Source organism: Ciconia boyciana, chromosome 8 (assembly GCF_034638445.1).
Source record: "Ciconia boyciana chromosome 8, ASM3463844v1, whole genome shotgun sequence".
Taxonomy (NCBI): Eukaryota; Metazoa; Chordata; class Aves; order Ciconiiformes; family Ciconiidae; genus Ciconia; species Ciconia boyciana.
In genome coordinates this window covers 34,992,623-35,014,543 of record NC_132941.1, presented here as the reverse complement: position 1 = coordinate 35,014,543, position 21,921 = coordinate 34,992,623, and the positions used below count along the sequence as shown (strand labels likewise).

Genomic DNA, 21,921 nt, shown 5'->3' with positions numbered 1-21,921 from the left:
AAAGAAAATAATGAAACAATAGTGATACAAAATCCGTGACAGGTCTAGCTGAACTATGAGGATTAGGTTGGTAAACACAAGATTGTTTTTGTTTTGCTCTGCAACATAAGGTAATTTGAGTTGGATGCATGGCCACGTAGGCTAAGATCTTCAAAAGCAGTTCTCTTAAGCCTTCAGTCCATTATACATGCAGAACTGTGGTGGCTTCTCTAAGAGCATAAAAAGTAGAAAGAGAAGGAAAGCAGTGTACCCAAGTACATCTTATATTTTGCCCTAGAGCTCTCTGCTAGTAAATCAAGCAAACCGTTTTTGGAAATGAGGCTGCAGTTTTCCAGAACTGAAAAAGAACAGCGCCAAACTGAGAGAATGCAAAGCATTTCTGATTTGTGGCGGTTCCAAGGCAACGTTGTCCAGGACAATGAGTTTTCAGTTTAAAAGTGGGGGTGTAAAATCAAATTCAATGGGCAGCAAAGACCATCATGATGGCACATAAGAAATGGCATTTTTCCTTTTGCATGTAAAATCTACTTTTAAGCAAGTGGGTTTTGTGGTGTATGGTTTGGGGTGGTTTATTTTGTGGGTTTGGAGTTTTGTTTTGATTTCTTTTTGTGGAGAGTAGCTTAACACAGAAGAGGAAAAGTACCCTGTTGAATAATAAAGATTCGCTTGGTTGCTTTATTTGAAGTTTGGAAAATATCTGCAGAGTAAGGAGACAAATGCAACTGAGCAGAAGAGACTTAGTTGCTGGGACTCTTATTAACTCTTTAGCTACTTACTTTTCTTAAAAATAGAGGAAATCTGGAAAGTAGCTGCTTTGGAAACTTTTTTAAAAGGAAAAGGACTAACTGGATAAAATAGCAAATACAGGGGATGTGGACTGCTTGTTCAGGAGGGCTGGAAAGAAAAGAAGGGAAAAAAGATGTCAATGCCAGATAGGAGAGATTCTCAGTGATCGTATCTCATAGATTTTGCATTATTTTCACATTAAGGTCCCTTTTTATGTTTAGTCACTTAAAAAAGTGGGTATCCTCAACCTCTTTTTTTTGTATTTTCTTGCTATTTCTATTCTTTCAAAATGAATTTTTGTTTATGTATCTTTTTGTTCAGATTTACTTATACTAGAAGATTTTTTCAAAGTGCCTAGGTTCTCAATTTATGTCAAACTCCAGATTATGGAACATGAAACATTTTGTTTCTGAAGATTAGGAACTTTAAGATATCAGAAGTTTACTTGGAACCAGTGACGCAACAGTAATACATGTTTAAGCTTTCACAGCTGAGTGATATTTTTATAGGAAGCATGCAGCTGCATTAACTTCCACATGTAGCCCTTTCCTGGTCTCTAGGCATCATTTTCTATGGTCAATTAGAGAAATCCAAAAGATAAATGGCAAATTTGTGGATCATCATGAGTAAAGCCTTCAGCTAGGAGAATATATTTTTAATAATAATAATTTAAAAAAAAGCTGTATCTGGCAACTGATGCTAACTGGAGATTTGAGTTTAGTAAAGAGTAAATCATTACTCCTGAATCTGTGCACAGGTTTGAAGAAAAGTGCATGTAAACTCTGGAAACAGGTGGAGAGTATCTAATTATTTTTTTAAAATAATTTCTCTCAGCCAACTTCCACTGCTAAAGTTTTACCACTTGCGGTGGAGACCGCTGCTTGTCAAAGATCTGATCTTGCATTGCTGGCCATGTCTTGGTTTGAAAAATGAAATACATAGTTGAGCATTACTAGTGTGGTGTTCTTACTAGAGCCTTTGTCGTCAATTATTGTTCTCTTTATCTCTCATGTAAATTGAAGAATAAGGAGGCTAAAATCAATAGCTCCAGAGAAAGTAGAATAGTAACCAGTCTCCTGCATATTTGGTGGAGAGATGATAAGACCAAAATAATAGTCATTTCTCCTCCCTCTGTTCTAAACAGTTGCATTAGTATTATATTTTGCTGTGCCAGAAATTACCAAGGAGATTGCTCAAATGAACAAAAAGAACAAGAACTTAATTCCATTCTACCTTTTTCTCCTTGCTGAAAAGACTGACAAAATAGCAGTCCTTGTCTTTCATTGATAGATAGCTGTACTCCTTCTATAGCTTGAGTTTATATTTGAATTGCGATCTCTTACATCTTTACAGCACTGCATTGCAGTGGTAAAGGTAATGCACAGGCAATGCAAGTGTGACAGAGTCCCTTGGCCAGAAGGGCCCAGGTGCCAAGCAGGAAAGAAGGTGGGAGTGAGCACTCGTATTTGTCTGAATTGCCTTGACTGTTGAACATGTCAAGCATACCCAACTTTTAGTTTTTACTTATGTCTCCTTTTGTTTTGGTTTGGTTGGTTTGTTTGCTGTTTTTTACAGTTTCTTTGGCAGGATGCTCAAATAAACAAAGAGGCTCATTCTTATTATTGTTTGCAGGTTTCCAACCTGTACCTGTATGACAGTGTGCTCATGCTGGCCAATGCTTTCCACAGAAAACTGGAGGACAGGAAATGGCACAGCATGGCAAGTCTGAACTGCATGAGGAAATCCACCAAACCTTGGAATGGAGGACGATCCATGCTAGAGACTATTAAGAAGGTGAGAATAGACAAAATACAATCGTGTGAGCAATTGAAAAAGTTGCTTCATTTCTACTTGAGATTAGCTTTTGAAGAAGTTTTTGACCTCTATTCAACTTTTCTTTGATTTATTGCAAGCCATTTAAAACTACTAGGAATGATCTACAGCTATTAAACAAGCGAATGATTTATTACAAACAAATTATACACACTGCAGTGTTGCTCCAGTGGTGTGTGCTCTACTTCTGTTGTTCTCATAGCTACCTTCTGCGGAGGTAGTGTGATTAGGAATAGTCATAAAAATTGATGTGTGCATGCATCATAATAATTTCCCCAAGAGAAGAAGTTAAGGAGCTCAAGAGGCTAACCAGTGATAAGGTTTAAGACTTATGTTCCATTTACTACAGCTCAACTAGCTTCGTAAGTTAGCTGAGTATTGGTAAGTATCTATTTGTGTGCTGTAGCCCAACGTAAAAGGGATATGATTTAGCTAAGTTGTTGCTAAACAGTTACACTGTCTTGCAGCATGTTGAATTACTCAGATATAGACAGTACTGTGGCTTTGCAGATGCATGATAACTTCTTATATGAAAGTTATTTGATCACAAATACTAGTGGAAAAAATACTCATTTTTTACTATACTAACTTTAGCAATTATTTGGAAAAAAACCACCTGTTTCCCCATATATATTGATGAAATCGTTTCCCTGTAGTAAAATGATGCAATTTGATCAAGTGTTATGTTAAGCTGTGACCAGTCCTAATGACGCCATCCTTTGTTACTAAATTAATTCAAACTTTAGTGTAATTTCAAGCTTCTTTGCTACAAACCCAAAATCAAACTCTGTGATACTGTCACAAAGAGGTTTTAATAATACCTAAAATTTTATCTTTTCTTCATGCGTCTCTTGGGAGCACAGTAGGCATAGTCTTTTTTTTGGACCTGGAGTTCATGCCTTTGTATTTAACCCCAGAACTAAGCCTGCTGCCCTCAGTTACACTAAAAGGGCTGTTGTCTCACGGTCCACCAACGTCCTTCACCTTTTCTTTGGGGCCTGTCTCTGTGAACGATGAGGACCTGATGGCTTTCTTCCACAATATACAGTGGATGTGTTAGTGCTAAAGTAATTTTCTCAAAAAAAAAAAAAAAAAAAAAAAAAAAGTCTTTTGTCTGGTGCTGTGTTTGAGCTATTGAAGAACATGTAATTGCCACATTTAAATTCACTGTAAACATTTTCAAAGTAGATTTGGCATACCTTTAATGAAGAGGAGTGTTTATAATGGCAAATTTGTTCTATTCTAAAATTTCTGAAATTTATTTCCTTAGGGCCATATAACTGGGCTTACTGGTGTTATGGAGTTCAGAGAAGATGGTGCCAACCCCTATGTTCAATTTGAAATACTGGGCACTAGCTACAGTGAAACATTTGGCAAAGATGTGCGGAGGGTAAAGATATGCTGTTTCTTTCTCTCTTTCGTTTTTCTCTAAATAATATACATTCTACTTCACAGGAGAAAATGTTATTCTTTAAGAATGAATTAGTGCTACACTGTGGAATAAATTTACTATAAGAGAAATATTTTCTGATATCTTACACGTAAATCCTGAAAGCTAATTTTATATTGGTAGGCAGGAGTCCTGCAAGTTGTTTCCACATGTGCAGTAATGATGCAGTGCCATAACAATACTGTGAACATAATAGCAAAGACTGCACAATTCTGCTCATGTATTTTATTGTTAATTAAGATATAATTGATATAACTGTCACTTGTCTTACTAAGGAAGCTAACTGAGAATATAAATTACCTAAACACACAAAGAAGTTTCAAAGTATAGCTGCTGCAAGAATTTGAGATAAATAAAAAAACTCTAGAGAAGATAATTTCCAAAATGGATGATGCTATGTCATGTAAAGTAAAGGATGACCTATCAATGGTAGCTGGTGGAACAAGGACTGGTGGGGATGAGAAGGCAGTTAGAGTGGTTCTATGGGGTTACTAACATAAATAGTCATGGTCTGAGAAGGAACCCCAAACATGTTCATGCAGAGGGGATGCTCTGAAAATACCTGAAACTCTCAATTGAACAGTGAGGTTCCAATGGACAAAATGTCCCTAAACTGGTCAGCTGGCTGAAATACAGACGTTACCACTGTATGGTCAATGGGTCCTACATTAAGCAGAGCTGAAGAGGATTCCATGAAGAATTAAAATTTATGACATTTTCTATTTTCGTTTGACCATTGGTTTCTGTGTTTTGTTTTGATTCATCTGAATTACATGAGTCTAAATGGAAAAACAAGCAAATAACTTGTGTTTACATTATCATCTTAAATAGCTAAACCTGAGATTCTTTCAGCGTCTAATTTGGCATGAGGATTCTGGACATAGAGCCAAAGGCTTGCAATATCTATTAGAAATTCAACAGAAGGAAGAGAAGTATTTGAAATGCATAAAGCTCCAGGAGATATAATTGAAAAACTTATGTTGCCAAAAAATGTCTCTGAAGACTTCAGATTGGCTAGGCACCCTCCTGTATTGTAATGACCAGAAAAAGCTGTTTCTCAGTCCACTTTCATTTCTAGAAGATTTCTACTGCAAATGAGGAAGTCTAAGTTCCAAATGCTACCTGAATGATGAAAAATTATCTTAATTTTGGAAACAGTGTTGCCTATTTAATAAAACGGAATTGGCTTAGGGGGTCTAGGAAGCAATTCTGGTTCATAAACAGAAGTATGCCCCTCACTTTGTGCACAAGTATGCAAAACAGAAGTATCTGGTGCCATGTGAGATGCTGTGGACTATCCTGCTGTGTTTCCAGCTGCCACTACAGAAAAGCATGAGTGTCCTGTCAGCGCTGTGTTACCCCTAGCAGATGGCTGCCATGGGGTGTTTGAGTTTGGTTCCATTTTGTTACAGAGTTCCCAAGTGACTTTGAGTAAGTCACATAATCGCTTATGCTTCGATTTGCCTTTCAGTAAAATTGGCATGATTACCACTCAGAACAGGTTTGAGGCCTTAAAGTGAGATTATGATATGTGAGTATACATTATTACTTTTTTTCTAATGTACATTTCGAATATGGTAACGCATATAAAAAAGGTCTCACTTCAGTATGTGTAGCACACTGACCAAATTGAGATATAATCCAGATGTGTGAAGCAGAGATAGCTAAAATATCACTCAAAAGGGACCACAAGGCAAATAAACAGGTAAAATGACTAAGTAGGAAAATGACTAAAATGGCTAAACTAATATACTACTGATCACTTTTGATCCCTAATGTGCTACTTTAGGATTAGGTGGTTAATATAGGCAGGCTTAACTCTTTGGATGTTAAATGCAGAACATTATACAGTTCCCAAAATGAAAGGGAGTATAATTCCAAATGGGTAAAAAGCTACTGGCTGTGGAATACTACTCTGAGCTAAAAAGAAGTTCTGAAAATGATCCTTTTAGCCTAATATATATAGAGAGTAAAAAGTCAGCAATATGCTAGAGAAGTCTATAGAAGAACTTGGAAGAGATGATATTTCTTGGAGCAAAATTACCACGGAACTACTGGTATTCAATTATTTAGACAGCCTGACTTTTTATTATTGCAGCAAAATTATGTTACAGCTCAGAATTACTTTTAAAAGCTCAGAAAGTCATGCTTGTCTCATTCATATTACTTGAGTGAGAGATCAATTCTGATTTATTGTCAGTTGTTTCCATATCAGCCTTTCCTCAGATTTAGCTGTGGAGGAACACATTTTTGGTGAAAAACAGAGGGTTCTTTCTGCATAGTTTTCTTTTCCCCTATATGGAGAGCATCTGTATCTATTAGTCCCTGCCCTGACCCTACAAAAAAACCTTTGCAGTTAGGATCTGTGACAGAGTAGGGCAGAAGAGTGTAACATTGAGTGTTGAGCCTTAGGGGGAATCCAGTCAAAAGCTAGTGGACTTTTAATACTCCACATCCCTTAGAAAGTTTCCCAGGGATCATTTCCACCAGAAAGACTCCTAGGAGGATGTCCAAGATAATAATCCAAATCTGGCAGGAATTTTCAGGGCCTTTCTGTAGAGGCATCTTGACTCTTCCCAGTTGCTCTGAGATCGGGTCTTTCTGCAGACAATTGTTCCTTCCACTAGCTGTGGTCGAGTTATAAGTGCAAGTAAATATATGTATTTGCTCGCTTAATATACCTTCTTCTTTATTCCACAAGTCTAACACCATATTTTTGTGCTGAAGACTGATAGTGGCTTTTGTGTATTTTGTGCGTGTGTTTTCTTTTTCCTTTGTTCGGTTGTACTTTAGTAAAAGGGAAACTTCAGAAAATGCTCTAATTTCTTTGGTTTAAACATAAAAGAATAGGGTATGTCCCTTAAGGTATACCACCTTGCTTTACAAAAGGTTCAGGTGATTGCCTTCTATTCACTGTGTGCACATTCACTGTGTGCACATGTTGAGAAAGCATGGTGTGTTCATGCTTAAAAAAGAGATCAGTGTGGTGACTTATCAGGGCATTTGGAAGTTGAAGGATAAGATTGTTAGAGAAACTGAAAAGGCTTAAATGCCTAGTGCTTGATGATTGTCAGTATGATTTATGTTCCTAATGTCTGTAAACACCTTTAAAAACAGCAACCTGAGTATCTGTATACTTAAAAAAAAAAAAAAAAAAGAACTGGATATAAAGAGATAAGGGAACTGTAAAATGTATAAAACATAACAGAATCAATCAAAAAGAAAAAAGTAAGAAATTTTAATAGCTGATGCCACACTAAAGTTTTAAATTGAATGAAATTTGAGTGAAAGAAAGAATGAAAGAAACACAGAGGAAGTATAACTTGGAAAAACAAGAAAAAGTGGTGTAAAGTGTTCAGGTGAAGCGTATGGAGCAGAAGGAATGAGACTAATAGGCTATTATATTCAAAACCTTTTGAGACTTGGGATTTGCATTTGTAGCGCATAAAAAAATCCCCTTTCTTCTCACTTCACCTCTTAGGTCCACCTCCCATGCTAAGGGTGTATGCATCAAATTCAGCACCAGCCTTAACTGCTGGCTTACTCTCCATTGAATCGTCTTCCTCTGAATTTAGAATTACCAATATGCTTCTTTTTTCTCTCTTTTAAATTCTTATTTATTAGTCCTTTAGGAATTTATTTTTTTACCTACACGGATGTGTAAAGCCTCTGTTGTATGTTTACATTTTTGTCTTCTACCTTAAGCTTCCTGAGCCTTTGGTTCATTCCCAGCACTGGCAGTGGCTGGGGGTGATCGTTATGTCATTTTGCTTCGTTGGCTCACTGTTCCCATCTGTAGTATGGAGTTTAGGGTACTTGCCTGCTTTGTACAAAGTTTTGAAGTCTGATAGAAAAAAAGGACTCTAGCAAAAACATTTAGCTATTAACGTTAAGAAATTAAATGAATCATGGTATTTAAACCTGTTTATTCCTAATTGTATGAGAGACCATCCCTTCAGAGCTTGTTTGGCATTGTCAATGGAGAACTATGTCCCACTTCCACAGTACAAGGGACATGAAGTGGGAAAGGAGGTCAGGGATACATTAATTCCCTCCTTATCAACCATCTATATTATTAGTTCTTATTAATGAAAGCCTTGCTGTAACTTTCAGAACTTCTGAGCAGGTTCATGTTTCTTATGTTTCTGCAGTTGGGTGGATTCTGCACAATATAATAGTTTAATGATCCAGCTGTGAGAGCAAAAATAAGGGAGTCAGGACTCCAGGATGGTATTCCTAGCAACTCACTAACTCACAGTGAAAACAATAGGTTTCTATTTGTTCTTGTTTGACCATGTATGCAGAGACTACCATAACAACTAACTGCCCTTGTAGGGATGTGATTAGGCTTAGTTAGATAATGCCTGTAAGGAACATTAAGATTATCTTCATCTTCATCCTTGGCAGGAAGATCCTCTGTAAGTGTGAAATGATGTTGTTATTTAGTTTGTTTTATGACAGGGATCATATTTTTTATAAAGCAATCTGCAATTCTTTCCCAAGCTGGCTGTAATGAAGGCAGAATTAATGGTTTACACACATGCTGTATTTCATAAGAAACATTCTGTTCAAAATGATAACGTTTACCATTGGTTATTCATTTCTGTCAGTTGGTATGTTTTCATTTTTTTAAATTAGATTTTCCTGAAATATCATCTGCTTCATAAACAGTCATACTTGTTTCCTCCAGCACTTCTGAGGCATATTGCAGAAGTCACTGTAAGCAATTTTGTGATATGTTTCACAGTTGTTGAAACTTGATTTTTGAAGTCTGATACAGTGCTTTAATTGGGATTGTTACTTTTAGGCAGAATCTCTTCATTATCATGATGAGAAATCCTATGCTTCTTATTCATTGCAAAAAGGAACTGTATTTTTAGGGGTCTGCAGTATTAAGTGCTTTCATCTGCAATAATATTGCCAAGTCGTGTCATATGCCGCTAAGAGATATATACTGAAGAGAATTATCTTAGGTGGTTACTACTGTAATTGAATCAGTTTTACTCATATGGAAAAAATACATAACTAAATGGCCTGAGTTTAGACGTAAAACAGTTGAGCACTTCATAAACATGCACTTGGGTATAGTAATTTGGTTTAATCTCTGTTGCCAAGGTATCTTTCAACTGAAATGTAAGACTGAAGTCTTGGCTACTTGTGATCACTAAAGATCCCCTGTTACCCTGCAAAGGGAAGGGCTAATAGTCCTCTCATTCTGGGTAAAATACAATTTTCACATATTTATATTTGGTTTAACTTTCTCTTTCTGCTTGAGTTGATTGAGTGTCATGGTGGAATAATTTAGAAAAAGAGTATTGCAATACATCCTATAAATACATTGTGTCAAACTGAAGAAGAATCTGGAGTATTTTACTCAAAATAATAAACCTCCTTCATTTTTTAGCTGTAATTTACTGTTCAAGATGGATGTGAGGAGTAAAAATAAATGCACTCCTTGTAAATTCCATAAGATTAATTATTCATGGTGAAAAATACAGCTGAACATATAGGAAATGGCTATGATCAATTTTTAAACTATAGAAGAATACTAGAGAAGAACCATGATGAACCTGAGTGTTTTTGCTGAAATGAAGTGGGGTCCCTGTTTGCCCAAGTTCTGCAAATTGGGGTTTTTTTGGTAATTGAAATATTTTATGTTTAGTATGCTTTCATTGTAAAATTATAGCTGAATTATTAAACTCACTAACTGAAAAGTAGGTAAGCAAGTTTAGAAATTCATTTTTTATTGCAAATATGTGATACATAGTTCTTTTAAAGTTTTTTTTATTTTATTTTATGTTTTTGGAAAACGTTGCTAATGGGACTCCTGGTTTTGCGTAAACTGTTACTTGTATTTGCAAACACAAAATGCTGTATGTATTTGCAAATTATACCAGTGTCAACCCTGAGTAAAAGGGATGTCTTGCAAATTTTGGTTGGAATTCCTCCAAGCATAAGATCATGCTGGTCTTCTCCTTTGGAAGACCGTTTATATGACATTTTCACAGCATGAAGCTTGAGGCTAGATTTTAAAAAGCAGCCATATCTGAGTTATGAGCAGGGCCAGGATACCTACAGCAATTAGGACGCTGCTGAAGTTTCCACAGCCCACATGCACCACTGCCTGTATGTTTACAAATTCTGTTTAATTCATAAGTCACATACTATGTCATACTTATCAGATTATAATGAATATTGGGTATAAAAATCTTCTTTTTTAACCCGTATGCAATATTGCACAAAATTGGGATGTTAGGAGTGCTAAAACCAGCCTTCTAAAAACAGTTGCAACTTTAATTATGGATTTTTCATCAACGATCCTATAATTTATTGAGGGATCCTAGGAGAGTATTCAGAATGGGATGAAGAGAAAGCCCCTTTCTGTAGCTCAGCTCATGAAGAATTCTGTGCTCAAGTGTGCACACTATGAAGAAAAATGTATTTCCATAGAGAAACAGGTCGAGATTTTCTGAGCTTAACAGCAAGGAAAATAGAAAATATTTGAAAAAAGCTTCACAAATGCTTTTCGCCTTTTTGGACGTCCAAAGACAGATTATTTGCTACTCTCTTTTGCACAGCATCAATCTTTAACAAAGGCAATAAGCCCACTACTCCAGAAAAGAGGGACAGTCTTTTTTTTAATTTCCTGCCCTAAGAAATATCTTTGAATCATGATTGTTGTTTAAAAATCACACCAAAACCAGAAGAACTTTCTGTTGGGTGTCAGACTAGCTTTTTTAGCATAACATCTATTTAGCAAAATCAGTTTGAAAGATATTAATGATAATGCCAAAATACAAGCTCAATTATTTTAACTAACAATTCAAATTGATGTATCTTGGCTTTTGTAAGTACATAAACTAAGGAGTTCTAACATCTCTTCATTTGTAGCGTGATTTCAGTGTCAAGGACAGCTGCAAGTACTGTATGTTGAGGGAGACCATGCACAGTTTCCTTTCTGTAGTGTTTGAAATGCATTTAATTCTTCTAATCGTTGTTGTCTTATATCATTTGGTAAACTGGAAATACATGTAGGTGCCAAGCATAGTTTATGAAGTAATTTATTTCAGCAGTAATTTTAAAATCCAGGATAACTATGTTATCTTCATCTGTATATTGTTCTGATATATTCAGTATGTCAAAAAGTGGATGTTTAAATACAGGTAGTTAAGCTGTTTGGTCATGCTACATCATAGTTTTGTTAAGAAAAATGACAAAATTTTATGGTTTCTGTTTAGTCCTATTAAAATAAACAACAGAAATAGAAGTTATTTAAAATTCCCCTTCTATTTTTGCTTTTATTTCTGCCATTTCATGCCAGATTATATTACTGTATACCAGTAAACACTTTTACGTGCAGGTTTTCAAAAGACAGGTTTAATGGCAAGGTATCTTAGTGGTCAGCCCAAATGTGGAACATGAGGAACTTCTGTGTCACAAAGTGCCACAAACTATCTGACTTGCTTTGGCTTGCTTCCTTAATTTCATTATACTTAAAAAAAAGAATAACCTTAATTCCTCAATTTACTCTTTTGGAAAGATACATGCAAAAGGGCATCAGAGTTCTGATTAAACATCTTTGTATTGGCTAATTCACTGAAATAACAGCATTTGGCAGAGATTGTCTGCTGGTGTTCCAGTTCCTGGTAGAACTGCCTTTAAATTGAGGACTTTCTGTTTTCAGACCACACAGAAAACACTCAGTTTTACTTTAAAATATGTACAATCTATAATCAATGTAGGCATGTGTCAAGGAAAGAATTCTAAAATATGCCTGGTCCAGTACCACAATATCTCTTGCTATAGGAGTGAATGAATTTATATACTTAGGTAAAATACACAGATGTCATAAAATAAAACTTATTTTCTGTTTTGAGACAACATCCTTTTACTGGAATGGAGGCAGTATCAGGCATAGATAATAACTCTCAAAATGGAATATCCTTTCTGAGCATGACGTCTATGTGACAGGCTATCAGATTATAGTATGTCTGTATTTTTAATATGTGAATGAGTGTGATGTACAAATATATAATAGAGCTCCCCCACAATATGATTGCTAACAGGACATATTTTTAAGTTGTATGTTGGCAACAAAATATATTTCTTTAAGGAATATATAGTAATATATGCATATATTTTAAGTATTTTCCAGCATAAAAGAGGTACATGATCAGAACACAGTAATAATTAAAAATATTGAAACTATTTAAAAAGTCAATTGTCGATATGTTGCCGTAGGCTGAAACAGCTATTAAATGAAACAACAAGTTTGAATTCCACTTAGACCTAAGGGGCAAAAAAAACCCCAACACCACCAACTCCTTGAATACTGAAGCTCGCCAGAATCCTCTTTTGATGGAGATTATTGGGAACGATTTCCAGAGGTTGAATCTGTCAGATGAATCACCCTGTTTGCCCTAGGAAGCCACACCCTAGTTATTTTAAATGAAAAATATAATTGCCAGTAGACTGGATGGAAAATGGCATAGAGGTGATTTCTTAGGTGGCTGGATTCCAGGTCATGCAGAGCTTAAAAAAATGTTAATAACCTAAAATGACACCTGAATCTGAAATGGTGAGTAGAGTATCACAAAGAAGAGGTGTACATTGCTGACAGTGACCATACACACAGCTTTTACTTCATGAAGACAGGGCAGGCTCAGAAAGCATCCTGATAGTACAGTGTAAAGCAGACAGAAGCATCATGTAGAAGAGCTGAAGCCTGGTATCTTAAGTGGCAAAATCACCTTTGCAGTCAAAATTCTCTTATGAACAATTATATACCTGTCCTGAAATTATATTGCAAGTTGCAAAAGCATCTGATTGCATGCCTTAAGCCCACTGGGTTTTTATAAATAGAATTGTACAGAGCATAAAGCATGCAGGATGCCAGTAGAGTATTCTGCCTATGAATTTAAGATGCCATGAAGAACTCAGTGGTGTAACTCTCTTTCTGTATTCATTATTAACTTTTGTACTGTGCTTTGAGATCATTGGATGAAGGATGCTATGTATAATCATGTAATTCTTCAAATGCATGAAGTAAATCTCTTTGAAACAGAGTACTTCAATGTAGTAAAACAGCTCCAGCCTGCCAACATCTTCACTTGCAATAATATCTTTCCTATGAAAAGGTAAGTTGCAAAGTCCCATAGAGTTTATTGACAAGGTCTGAAGACCTTGCAGGTATTGGGTTTTGTTGGAAAGCAGATGTAATGAAGAGTTAAAAAAAAAGAATAATCCAGGGACTCTCTGTTATAGTGGAGGAGTTAAGGAGAAATATGCTGCTGCTCATTATTGACTGAAGCAGGTAGACAGATACAGGGTCTCTTTTACAAAAAGAAACAGCATAAAAATAGTTAAATCTGACATCAGTTATTTGCTTTAAAATTGCTTGCCAAGGTCAGTTTCCCTGAATATGACAACTAAGGAGAAGAAAGAGGGCTTGCTTGCTTATAGCAGTAAATTCCTCTCAACTGGAATACCACCAAAAGGTCCCTTCCCAGTGCTTTACTTAGGACAGCGCAGTCCTCTGTGTCTGAAGTTTCTGTGCCGTCTTGCCTGGTCCTGCTGTTTCTTCCACCACCACAAAACGTTGAGAAAACAAGTGAGGAGGCAAATCCTTTCTCCTACATGTGCTGTTTTCTGGGGTAATGTGTCTGTGGTGAAAGTCGTGATGACTGTTTTGTGTTACGTAGTTAACTAACAGACTGGTGATTTTAGCAGCCTGTCAAGTGAATGGTTGGCTTTAGCAGGTTGACCGCTATATCTCCCTGCATTGTTCTTCATAAAGTCTCAAATTCTTAAAATTTTATCCATCGATAAAATTTTGTTACAGTGCTATGAGAGAAGTGGGTATGTTTTAAAATAGTTGAGATGATACCATCTAGGGATAGTATCTGGCTGATATAAGTTCCTGGGTATTTGTTTTGTTTTGTTTTTAAGTAAGGACTGTTATCCAAATATACACAAGGTTGACAGAGTGCAAAAATAGGTATTCTTTCACAAAGCAAGCTAAAGCTTTCCAAAAACAGTGCTTGGGCAGATAGGCGACTGAAGGTACTGAAGCATTTAGTCCCTAGAGCCTTACCAGAAAGTAGTCCTAGACAAGTACAAGAATTGGCAATTGCTTACATGGAGGAAAAAAAGCTAATATCCAGTAACTAGGAGCATGGGTGATATTTAATAATATGAGAACATTTCAGTTTGAGTAGTTCTAGCACCATCTATAATTTTCTTAAAGCTTTATGTGCAATTTATTCTGCCATAAGATTAATAATACAGTAAGGCATAAGTTAGTAGATGCTTTGCAAGATTGCTGTCTGAGCTGTATTGAATCTAAACTGAGCTCTCTCTCATTCTCTCTACTCTCATTCAAGATGCTATTCAATGCCAATCTACAAGGCACTGTAGCTATTTACATTTCAGTAGCACCTGGAGGCTATGGTTTTGTTATACTGAGAGTTGCCCAGGTAGTTAACTATATTATTATTGTGTAATGCATAAACCATGTGGTTGTGTGTTCAGAAACCTGCTATTGTAGTTTTGCCATCCTGACATAAAAATGCTATCAAAATCTAAGTTTTGAGAACATTCAGTATTGGGACTTCTCCAGGGTGTTTGCTAAGACAGTGATGAATAGTTTTGTGGATTGGGTGTAAAGTATGTTTTTCAGGCTAGGTATAACAAACACTGCTGCTCATGGTTCAAACTCGAGAAGGGAGCAGTTCACTTCTGGAGTTGAATCTGAAGTTTTGTCTGCTTTTTTCCTTTCCTCTCTCCTAAGTTTTAAAATATATAATTGGGAGTGAAGTATTTCTTGGTACGTTTTCTGAACTTGCTTAGTGATATTACAAGGTAATTTCACTAGAAATTTTAAAGAGTTGTTACTCCATGTTTTTATTAGGGCAAGTGAGGGCAAAAGAGAGCACAAAATATTTACTTTATGACCATGAGGGAAGTGCACTGAGAGTTTGTTATTATTTTTCATTAACTCTGATTGGTTTCTGAGTGATCAGAGGAGGACTTTTCCTCGATGAACTTACCAAAAGGACATTCAGCATCTAGAGCTTTTTTTTCATTTGAACACAAATAGGAACACAGTAACCAGTGAAGCAGAAAACACAGATTTGCTGGCTGAGCTGGCTTAAAATGAAAGAGTGAATTTGAATCTAGGATACAGCCCACAGAGTATGCTACTCTAGCGTGGCTCTCATTACAGGACATTTCAGTGGCTTTCTTAATTAAAACAAAATGTCTGATCTCTGGATCTCAGGATGAATCTCTTATGTCAGGGGCTTGCTCTCTGAGTTTGCTTCTCTTCCTCTCATGCATCCCCCAGTTTTATCCCCAGCTACATGGTCCTCACTTGTGTATTGCATCCTGCACCCTGGAATGTTCTGTTGAGGACGATCATTTGCCTCCACAGAAGCCACAACCTCCCCTATTTCTGCAAGCAATTCAGTGTGACCCTGTGTGCAATCTGGCTCTGAAAGATTGGTACCTTCCTCTATGCTGCCTAACCACAACTTTTTAATAGAACACAGCATATATTCATACAGTGAACTGAGAGATTAAATAGAAGCCATCCATTCCACAAATCAATATGACGGAGTAGAATTCAAATCAATATTGGTTTCCTCTCTGTTTCTATTTTGAATCTTGATGGAGAGCTTGGGCAAAGACAGATAAATTGTTCCAAGATCTATAACTATGTTATTTTAACTGTGGTTTGATTTAATAAAAAAGTAAGGAAAAAATGTAAAGAAATGCCTAGTGTTAAATCTCAGAAGAAGAAAGGGAGAAGTTTTCATATATGTTTTCATTATTTATGTAATGTATTTCTGTATATTTTGCCTATGGGTGGTATTACAAGACTTCTGTGCATTATCAATTCTACTGTGTCAGCCATGACTTATCACCTTCATAACACTTTATCCAAGATGAGTCCTGTTGAATCTTTTTAATTATCCTGTCCTGGTTTCAGCTGAGATAGAGTTAATTTTCTTTATAGTGGCTGGTATGGGGCTATGTTTTGGATTTGTGCTGAAGACAGTATTGATAATACAGAGATGTTTTAGTTGTTGCTGCACTAGTCAAGGACTTTTCAGCTTCCCATGCTCTGCCAGGTGCACAAGAAGCTGGGAGGGGACACAGCCAGGATAGTTGACCCAAACTGCCCAAAGGGCTATTCCATACCATATGACGTCATGCTCAGTATATAAAGCTGGGGAAGAAGAAGGAAGGGGGGACATTCGGAGTGATGGTGTTTGTCTTCCCAAGTAACCATTAGGTGTGATGGAGCCCTGCTTTCCTGGAGATGGCTGAACACCTGCCTGCCCATGGGAAGTGGTGAATGAATTCCTTGCTTTGCTTTGTTTGCGTGCGCGGCTTTTGCTTTCCCTATTAACCTGTCTTTATCTCAACCCTCGAGTTTTCTTACTTTTGCTCTTCTGATTCTCTCCCCCATCCCATCGGGGGGGAGTGAGCAAGCAGCTGTGTGGTGCTTAGTTCCCGGCTGGGACTAAACCACGACAATCCATATACCATGATCTTTCTCTATTTCTTCCATTCCTGAGATGCAGTGCAAAACCATCATTTATTGTAGCCAGTAGAGAAGAACAAATGGAAAATACAGATTGGATTGCCTTTTGTTAATATATTCAGCTTTTGGTGAGAGTCAGAGTTCATAAGGAAAGGAGTTCAGATTAGATTAGAGAGGCATTTTTCAGAATTAATCAAAATTTTAAGGCATTAAGTAGTTTTGGCTTTAGAACAATTATTGCAATTACATTATTTTTTCAGTATAATATATTATGATTTTTCAGGTTCACAAGAGAGAGCTTACCACAGTGCTAGTGCTCTGTTTTAACAAGCACGCTGCAGGCAAAACATCGCTGTAGCAACGTTCTTTGTGCTTCAAGGTAGTACGTTACTGAACCAGCCATGGCGGCAGGGATACTCAACATCCCAGCAAATCACAGTTTCCCCACTGCCTACTTGGTGTTATCATTTGGGTGAATTTGTTGAGTATAACATAGTTCAATATTGGACAGTCTGATGAGGATATGAGAGTAATTATTATCTGACAGCTGAGTCATCTATGAAAAGTCAGAGCCACCATCACTAAAAACTTTATGTCTGCCACAGAGCAACTCCACTTTGGAAATTAAATAACCTTCATCTTAAGGGAAGCTTTCTAGTTGGAAAGGGTCAATATTGGTGGAGAGAATTAGGATGGACATTCCTCTGTCTGTCTGTCTCTCTGACATACATGAAGCACGTTAAATTGAAATCTGCTGGTACTGCCTAGCATAAAGCAGCAGTCTTCTGTTTGTTATTTGCGTTAATTGGATGCTTGTGATGTTGTCCAATTGCTTTTGTCTTGTTCAAGAAACAATGCATTGCCTGCAAATTTTGTTTATTCTATATGTTCTTTACAGCACAGGTTGGCCATAAAATGTTATAGGAATTCACCGCAATTATAGGTTGAGCTATAGCTGCCCTTATAATATTTTATCCTAATAAAACCAGGAAAAAAATTTCCTTGCTTAGAATACATTGGTTGCCCTTACTATACATATGCTCTGGGTTCAGTTGAGGAGAACAAGTACAGCCTGTTTCTTGACCATTTACAGCACTTCAGAGAGGATCTTAACCTGTCCGCTGCTTCTGCCACCTGCCAGATTATCTTTCTGTGTTCTCACAGATGTTGAGTAAAATGTACTTTAAGAACCTGCGCTAGTTTTGCTGGTGTCTCTGTACAGGAGGATTTGTGGTAGGTGTTTTGAGTACTGATACTGGATTTTGAAGATAAGTTGCCCTGTTTTCTCACCCTTTATGAAGCAAAGAAAAAGAGTCAGTGGGATCTCCTGGAAGGACAGGAGGAACTGGAGCAGCAAGGATGTCTTCAGCTCCCTTCCCTCCTGTGTCTCCCAACGCAGCCTTCCCACATTAATAATCCTCACTGGTCCATGGTAGGTAGGCTGCAGCAAAGATTAAATAACCTTTCCTGTAGCTGAATTAACTTTCTAGATGTAGGTGGTATAAATAGGTACATCAATGTACCTACTGCCTCTCTGGTTTTAATTATTTCAGAAATCCTGTCTGTTTAGAATTCATAATAACTAAGAGTATTTCCAAGACTTGGAAGTTCAGGATCAGACCAACAGCAAGGCTGTGTAGAGGCAGACTTTGCTGTTGAAGGGAGGTGTTATAATTCTGATTTTGAAACACCACTCTAGGATACCTCACTTCTTTAGCTCTGGCTTGCTTTAGTAGGTATTGATTGCATGGTCCAGTCCAGAAAGGCAGTCTATGGATTAATACTGCTCCAGATCAATGAGCAAAGGAAGTGATTGTTTTCTTTCCTCTTCCTTCTCCATTAGAAATTAACACACCTTAAACCCAAAGCTATTTGTGTGTTTGAGTACAGCCATGATCCTGCCCACTGCCACTGCTTCAAATCCTGCGGTGTTCCCCGTGCTTCCTACCACCAAAAACAAGCATTAGCAACAGCTTCCAGGATAGAAATTGGGATGTCTGTTAGTTTGATCTATCTTAGTTCCAGAATTTCTTTAGTTTCCATAGGCATCTCAAAATGCCTTATGACCAATTAAATGGGGCATAGACCCAGGCAGCAGAACAGTGCTCTGTGGGGCAGTGCACCAAGACCACAGGCAGCTAATTTGAGTGAACTCAGAAACCTGGGGATGCAATGGTTAATGAGGAAGGGATCTCCAGCTGGCCTGTAAGTTAAGCAAGCTGACAAAGTCTGTTGAATTAAATACTGGTTTGACTGACAGCTCCTCTACTGAAATCCACATCAGGACTAGTTCTATTGCCTTCCTGATGTATATTTATTCTGCAGTATGCCTGGTCTTGGGTATCTCAGACTTTTTATGTCTCAATATGCTGAATTGCAAATCTAGATGTTCTCCTTTTGTTTGTTGCTGTAAACCATTTACATAAAAACGCTGAGTCTTTAAATTGTGAGAAAGATTATAAAATATGCAAACTCATATACAAGCATACATGCATATATAGATTTCACTGTATCTTAATTTCTTCTGTGGCATATTAGAATCTGCTTTTCTTGTCAGTCACTTAAAAAAGCCACAAGTCAACAAAAAGCAATTTTTCTGGGGGCATTCTGAGGGCTTTATACGGATACATTTAAAGATGGGAAAAGCATAGCAGTGAGATTCATTAGTTTACTTTGGTGTGCTGACTAATGCTGTCAAAAATACAAGTTTTGAGAAACAAAACATGCCCAGTGGAAATACAGGGATGTGAGAAAAACAGCAATAATTTCTAGATAATAATCATCAATAAACCTGACAGATTATATCAGTACTTCCTTTAGCTGATTACAAGCTAGAAATACAATTATGTTTTCCAGACTGTACATTAGGACTTACATTAATATTGCTGTGAGAAAGAGTCTTTCCTTATTTTCTCTACATAATATTTTGAAGGCAGTCGTGCAGTTTCCCTTCTAGTGCTCTGGGCTAGCCCCAGCTGCCTGGTCAGAGTGCAGGCGGTGCTCAGCTCTCGCCCTCCCTCTCAGCAGAGGATCTGAGCTCTGGCACCCATCAAGGTAACACACCTGGGTGACTCCTCGTCAGGGAGAGCAGCCTCACGTCCGCTCAAAGGATGGACAGACATGCTGGAAAATACTATACAGGTGGTGACATCTGGGATGCTTCAGTTTCCTCTAGTAGGGGAAACTGGAAGTTACTGTATCCCTTATCAGCTGATGAGCGTTTGATAGATATTTTGGGGCAATGCCAAAAAATTGGTAACAGGTTTTCTGGTAACAGTCCAGAAAGAGAGAGAGAGAGGGCAAATTTGGATATAAAGAAAACACAAGCTAGTTTAGCACATGAAGAAATATTTCTTATTTAAATCAGATGTAATTTTTTTCAAAATAATAAAAGTTTTTCATAGACTAAGAGATAGTTTGCATTCTACGTCAACTTTTCTCTCAATTTTTCAGAAAGTTAAGAAATATTTTTGCTATCAGTTTCAAGATTTTGATTTTCTGTTTCATGCATTAATTCCATGTAAGGATTTTTTTTGAATGTATGTATATACATACACTAGTTGCTTTCATGTAAAAGATGAAGAACTCAGTCTTGAAAGCCTAACTAAATGTTACCCTGGTTTCACAGATAATAAGCAATTACTCCTTCCACTGCGACTGGCAGGCAGTGAGTACAACCAGTGCAAGCAGGGGTTCTGTTTGCAGAAAGGGAGCACATGTAAGGTATCTAGCTAAACATGCAAAACATATAATGATCCTCTATCTGGTTTTTCTCTGCCTGTTGCCTCTCTTTGCAGCCATTCTGAACACCTTTGATTTGGCTATGTGTCATTACCAGGCATATATATGCCTCAGTTGAGAGATTATTAAAGGCATGTATTTTTTATTCATGAATGTGTCTCTGATTCTAATTTATAAAGTCTACTTTATTAAAATTTACTCTCATTTGGCACTTCCTTTAATTAGCCGAAAGAGAATACTCAAACTCTTTTTTTTTTTTTTTATTTTCCATTTTTCCTTTGTAAAGACTAAAAGATTGATTTCTAGCTAGCTGGATTTTGTTGTCTTTGTTGCTACTGCTACTGTCTTGTCTCTGTAGAAATACTGTCTCCCTAACATTACCTTCATATGAAGACCTTTGTACATCTGCAGATCTTTATTTTTCCTTTAGAGGAAATGAGGCTGTCTTGGAAATGGGCTTTGAATGGATTTTTAAATTCTTTGATGGTCAAAGAAAATAAGTTAATTTGCAATGAAAAGAAGCGTATCTAATGATAAGCCTTTTATACATAAGTTTTTCAAAATTGTTACGTTCTGTTGGTCACGGCACATGTGATAGGACTCCACAATACTACTTACAGCCAGTCACAACTTTTCTGAAAGGATACATGTTGAAGGTTGTTAGCACAGATAACCTGAACAGCAGGAGAATAGCCTTACTTGGCCAGTAAAGTCATTGCCTGCGTGCAGTATTGTGACACTGCATAAGCAGTGGCATCAAAGTTAGCGAGGTAGGGTGTTCTTCAAGGTTCAAACACAGTTATGCAGGCTGTGACCCAGCTGTGGGTAGCTATTAGCTATCTTACCTAGTGAGGACACTGCCAGTGATTGACTGAGTGATGGCTGCAGAAAAGCAATAAACAGTTATGTCAAATGTTCAAACAGAATTCATTAATAATACAAAGAGGTTCATTTTCTGAACCAGCCTCGTACATAGAATGAATATGAATTTCCTTCCTGAAGACCAAGGTGGAGAACAAAGTGCATAGTCACACTGATCTCCAGTGTGCTTCAGGACCCAGACCCAAACCCAAACCACTCCAACTGCCTACAAGTGGCAATAGGTGTTTGGCGTCACTGCACTCTATCAATTTATCACTTTTAAAAAATCTTAGCTCTTACTGTTTTGTAGTAATGTGCTTTTAAAAAAAAAAAAATCCAGTTCTTTGCAATTACAGAAGATGTGATCTGCCTGAACATCTCCCAGCTAGATAGTTTCTACCTCTCTTAATATGTGTGTTTGGAAGATAGTGACTTATATATTTTAACTTATTTAATTTAAATTATTAATTAAATATAGGGGGCCAGGATACAAGTGCATAGAAACTGCCTTGTTTATCAAAATGCTTCTGACCAGTGTCAGTAGTGCATATTGGTTTTGTATACCTGTTTTAAGGGATACATCTGGAGAATATGGAGTGGGGGGTGGGAAAGGACATCCAAGAAGAGCAGCTGCCTGGCTTCTTGTGAAAATCAGGTGCCTTTGAGGTGACCAAAATCAAATGAATGAAGTCCAAATGAATTT

The 21,921-nt window shown here is 37.0% G+C and overlaps 1 protein-coding gene across 8 annotated transcripts in view; it reads left to right on the top strand.

The window, feature by feature from the left end:
• The window catches only part of GRID1 (glutamate ionotropic receptor delta type subunit 1), a 558,755-nt gene that overhangs the window by 453,333 nt on the left and 83,501 nt on the right, over window positions 1-21,921 (top strand). For all 8 annotated transcript variants that reach the window (XM_072870424.1, XM_072870426.1, XM_072870431.1 and 5 more), the window contains 2 exons: window positions 2,419-2,580; window positions 3,890-4,009. In XM_072870424.1, the coding sequence (XP_072726525.1) occupies window positions 2,419-2,580; window positions 3,890-4,009 (282 nt within the window). The remainder of the gene's footprint in view (window positions 1-2,418; window positions 2,581-3,889; window positions 4,010-21,921) is intronic.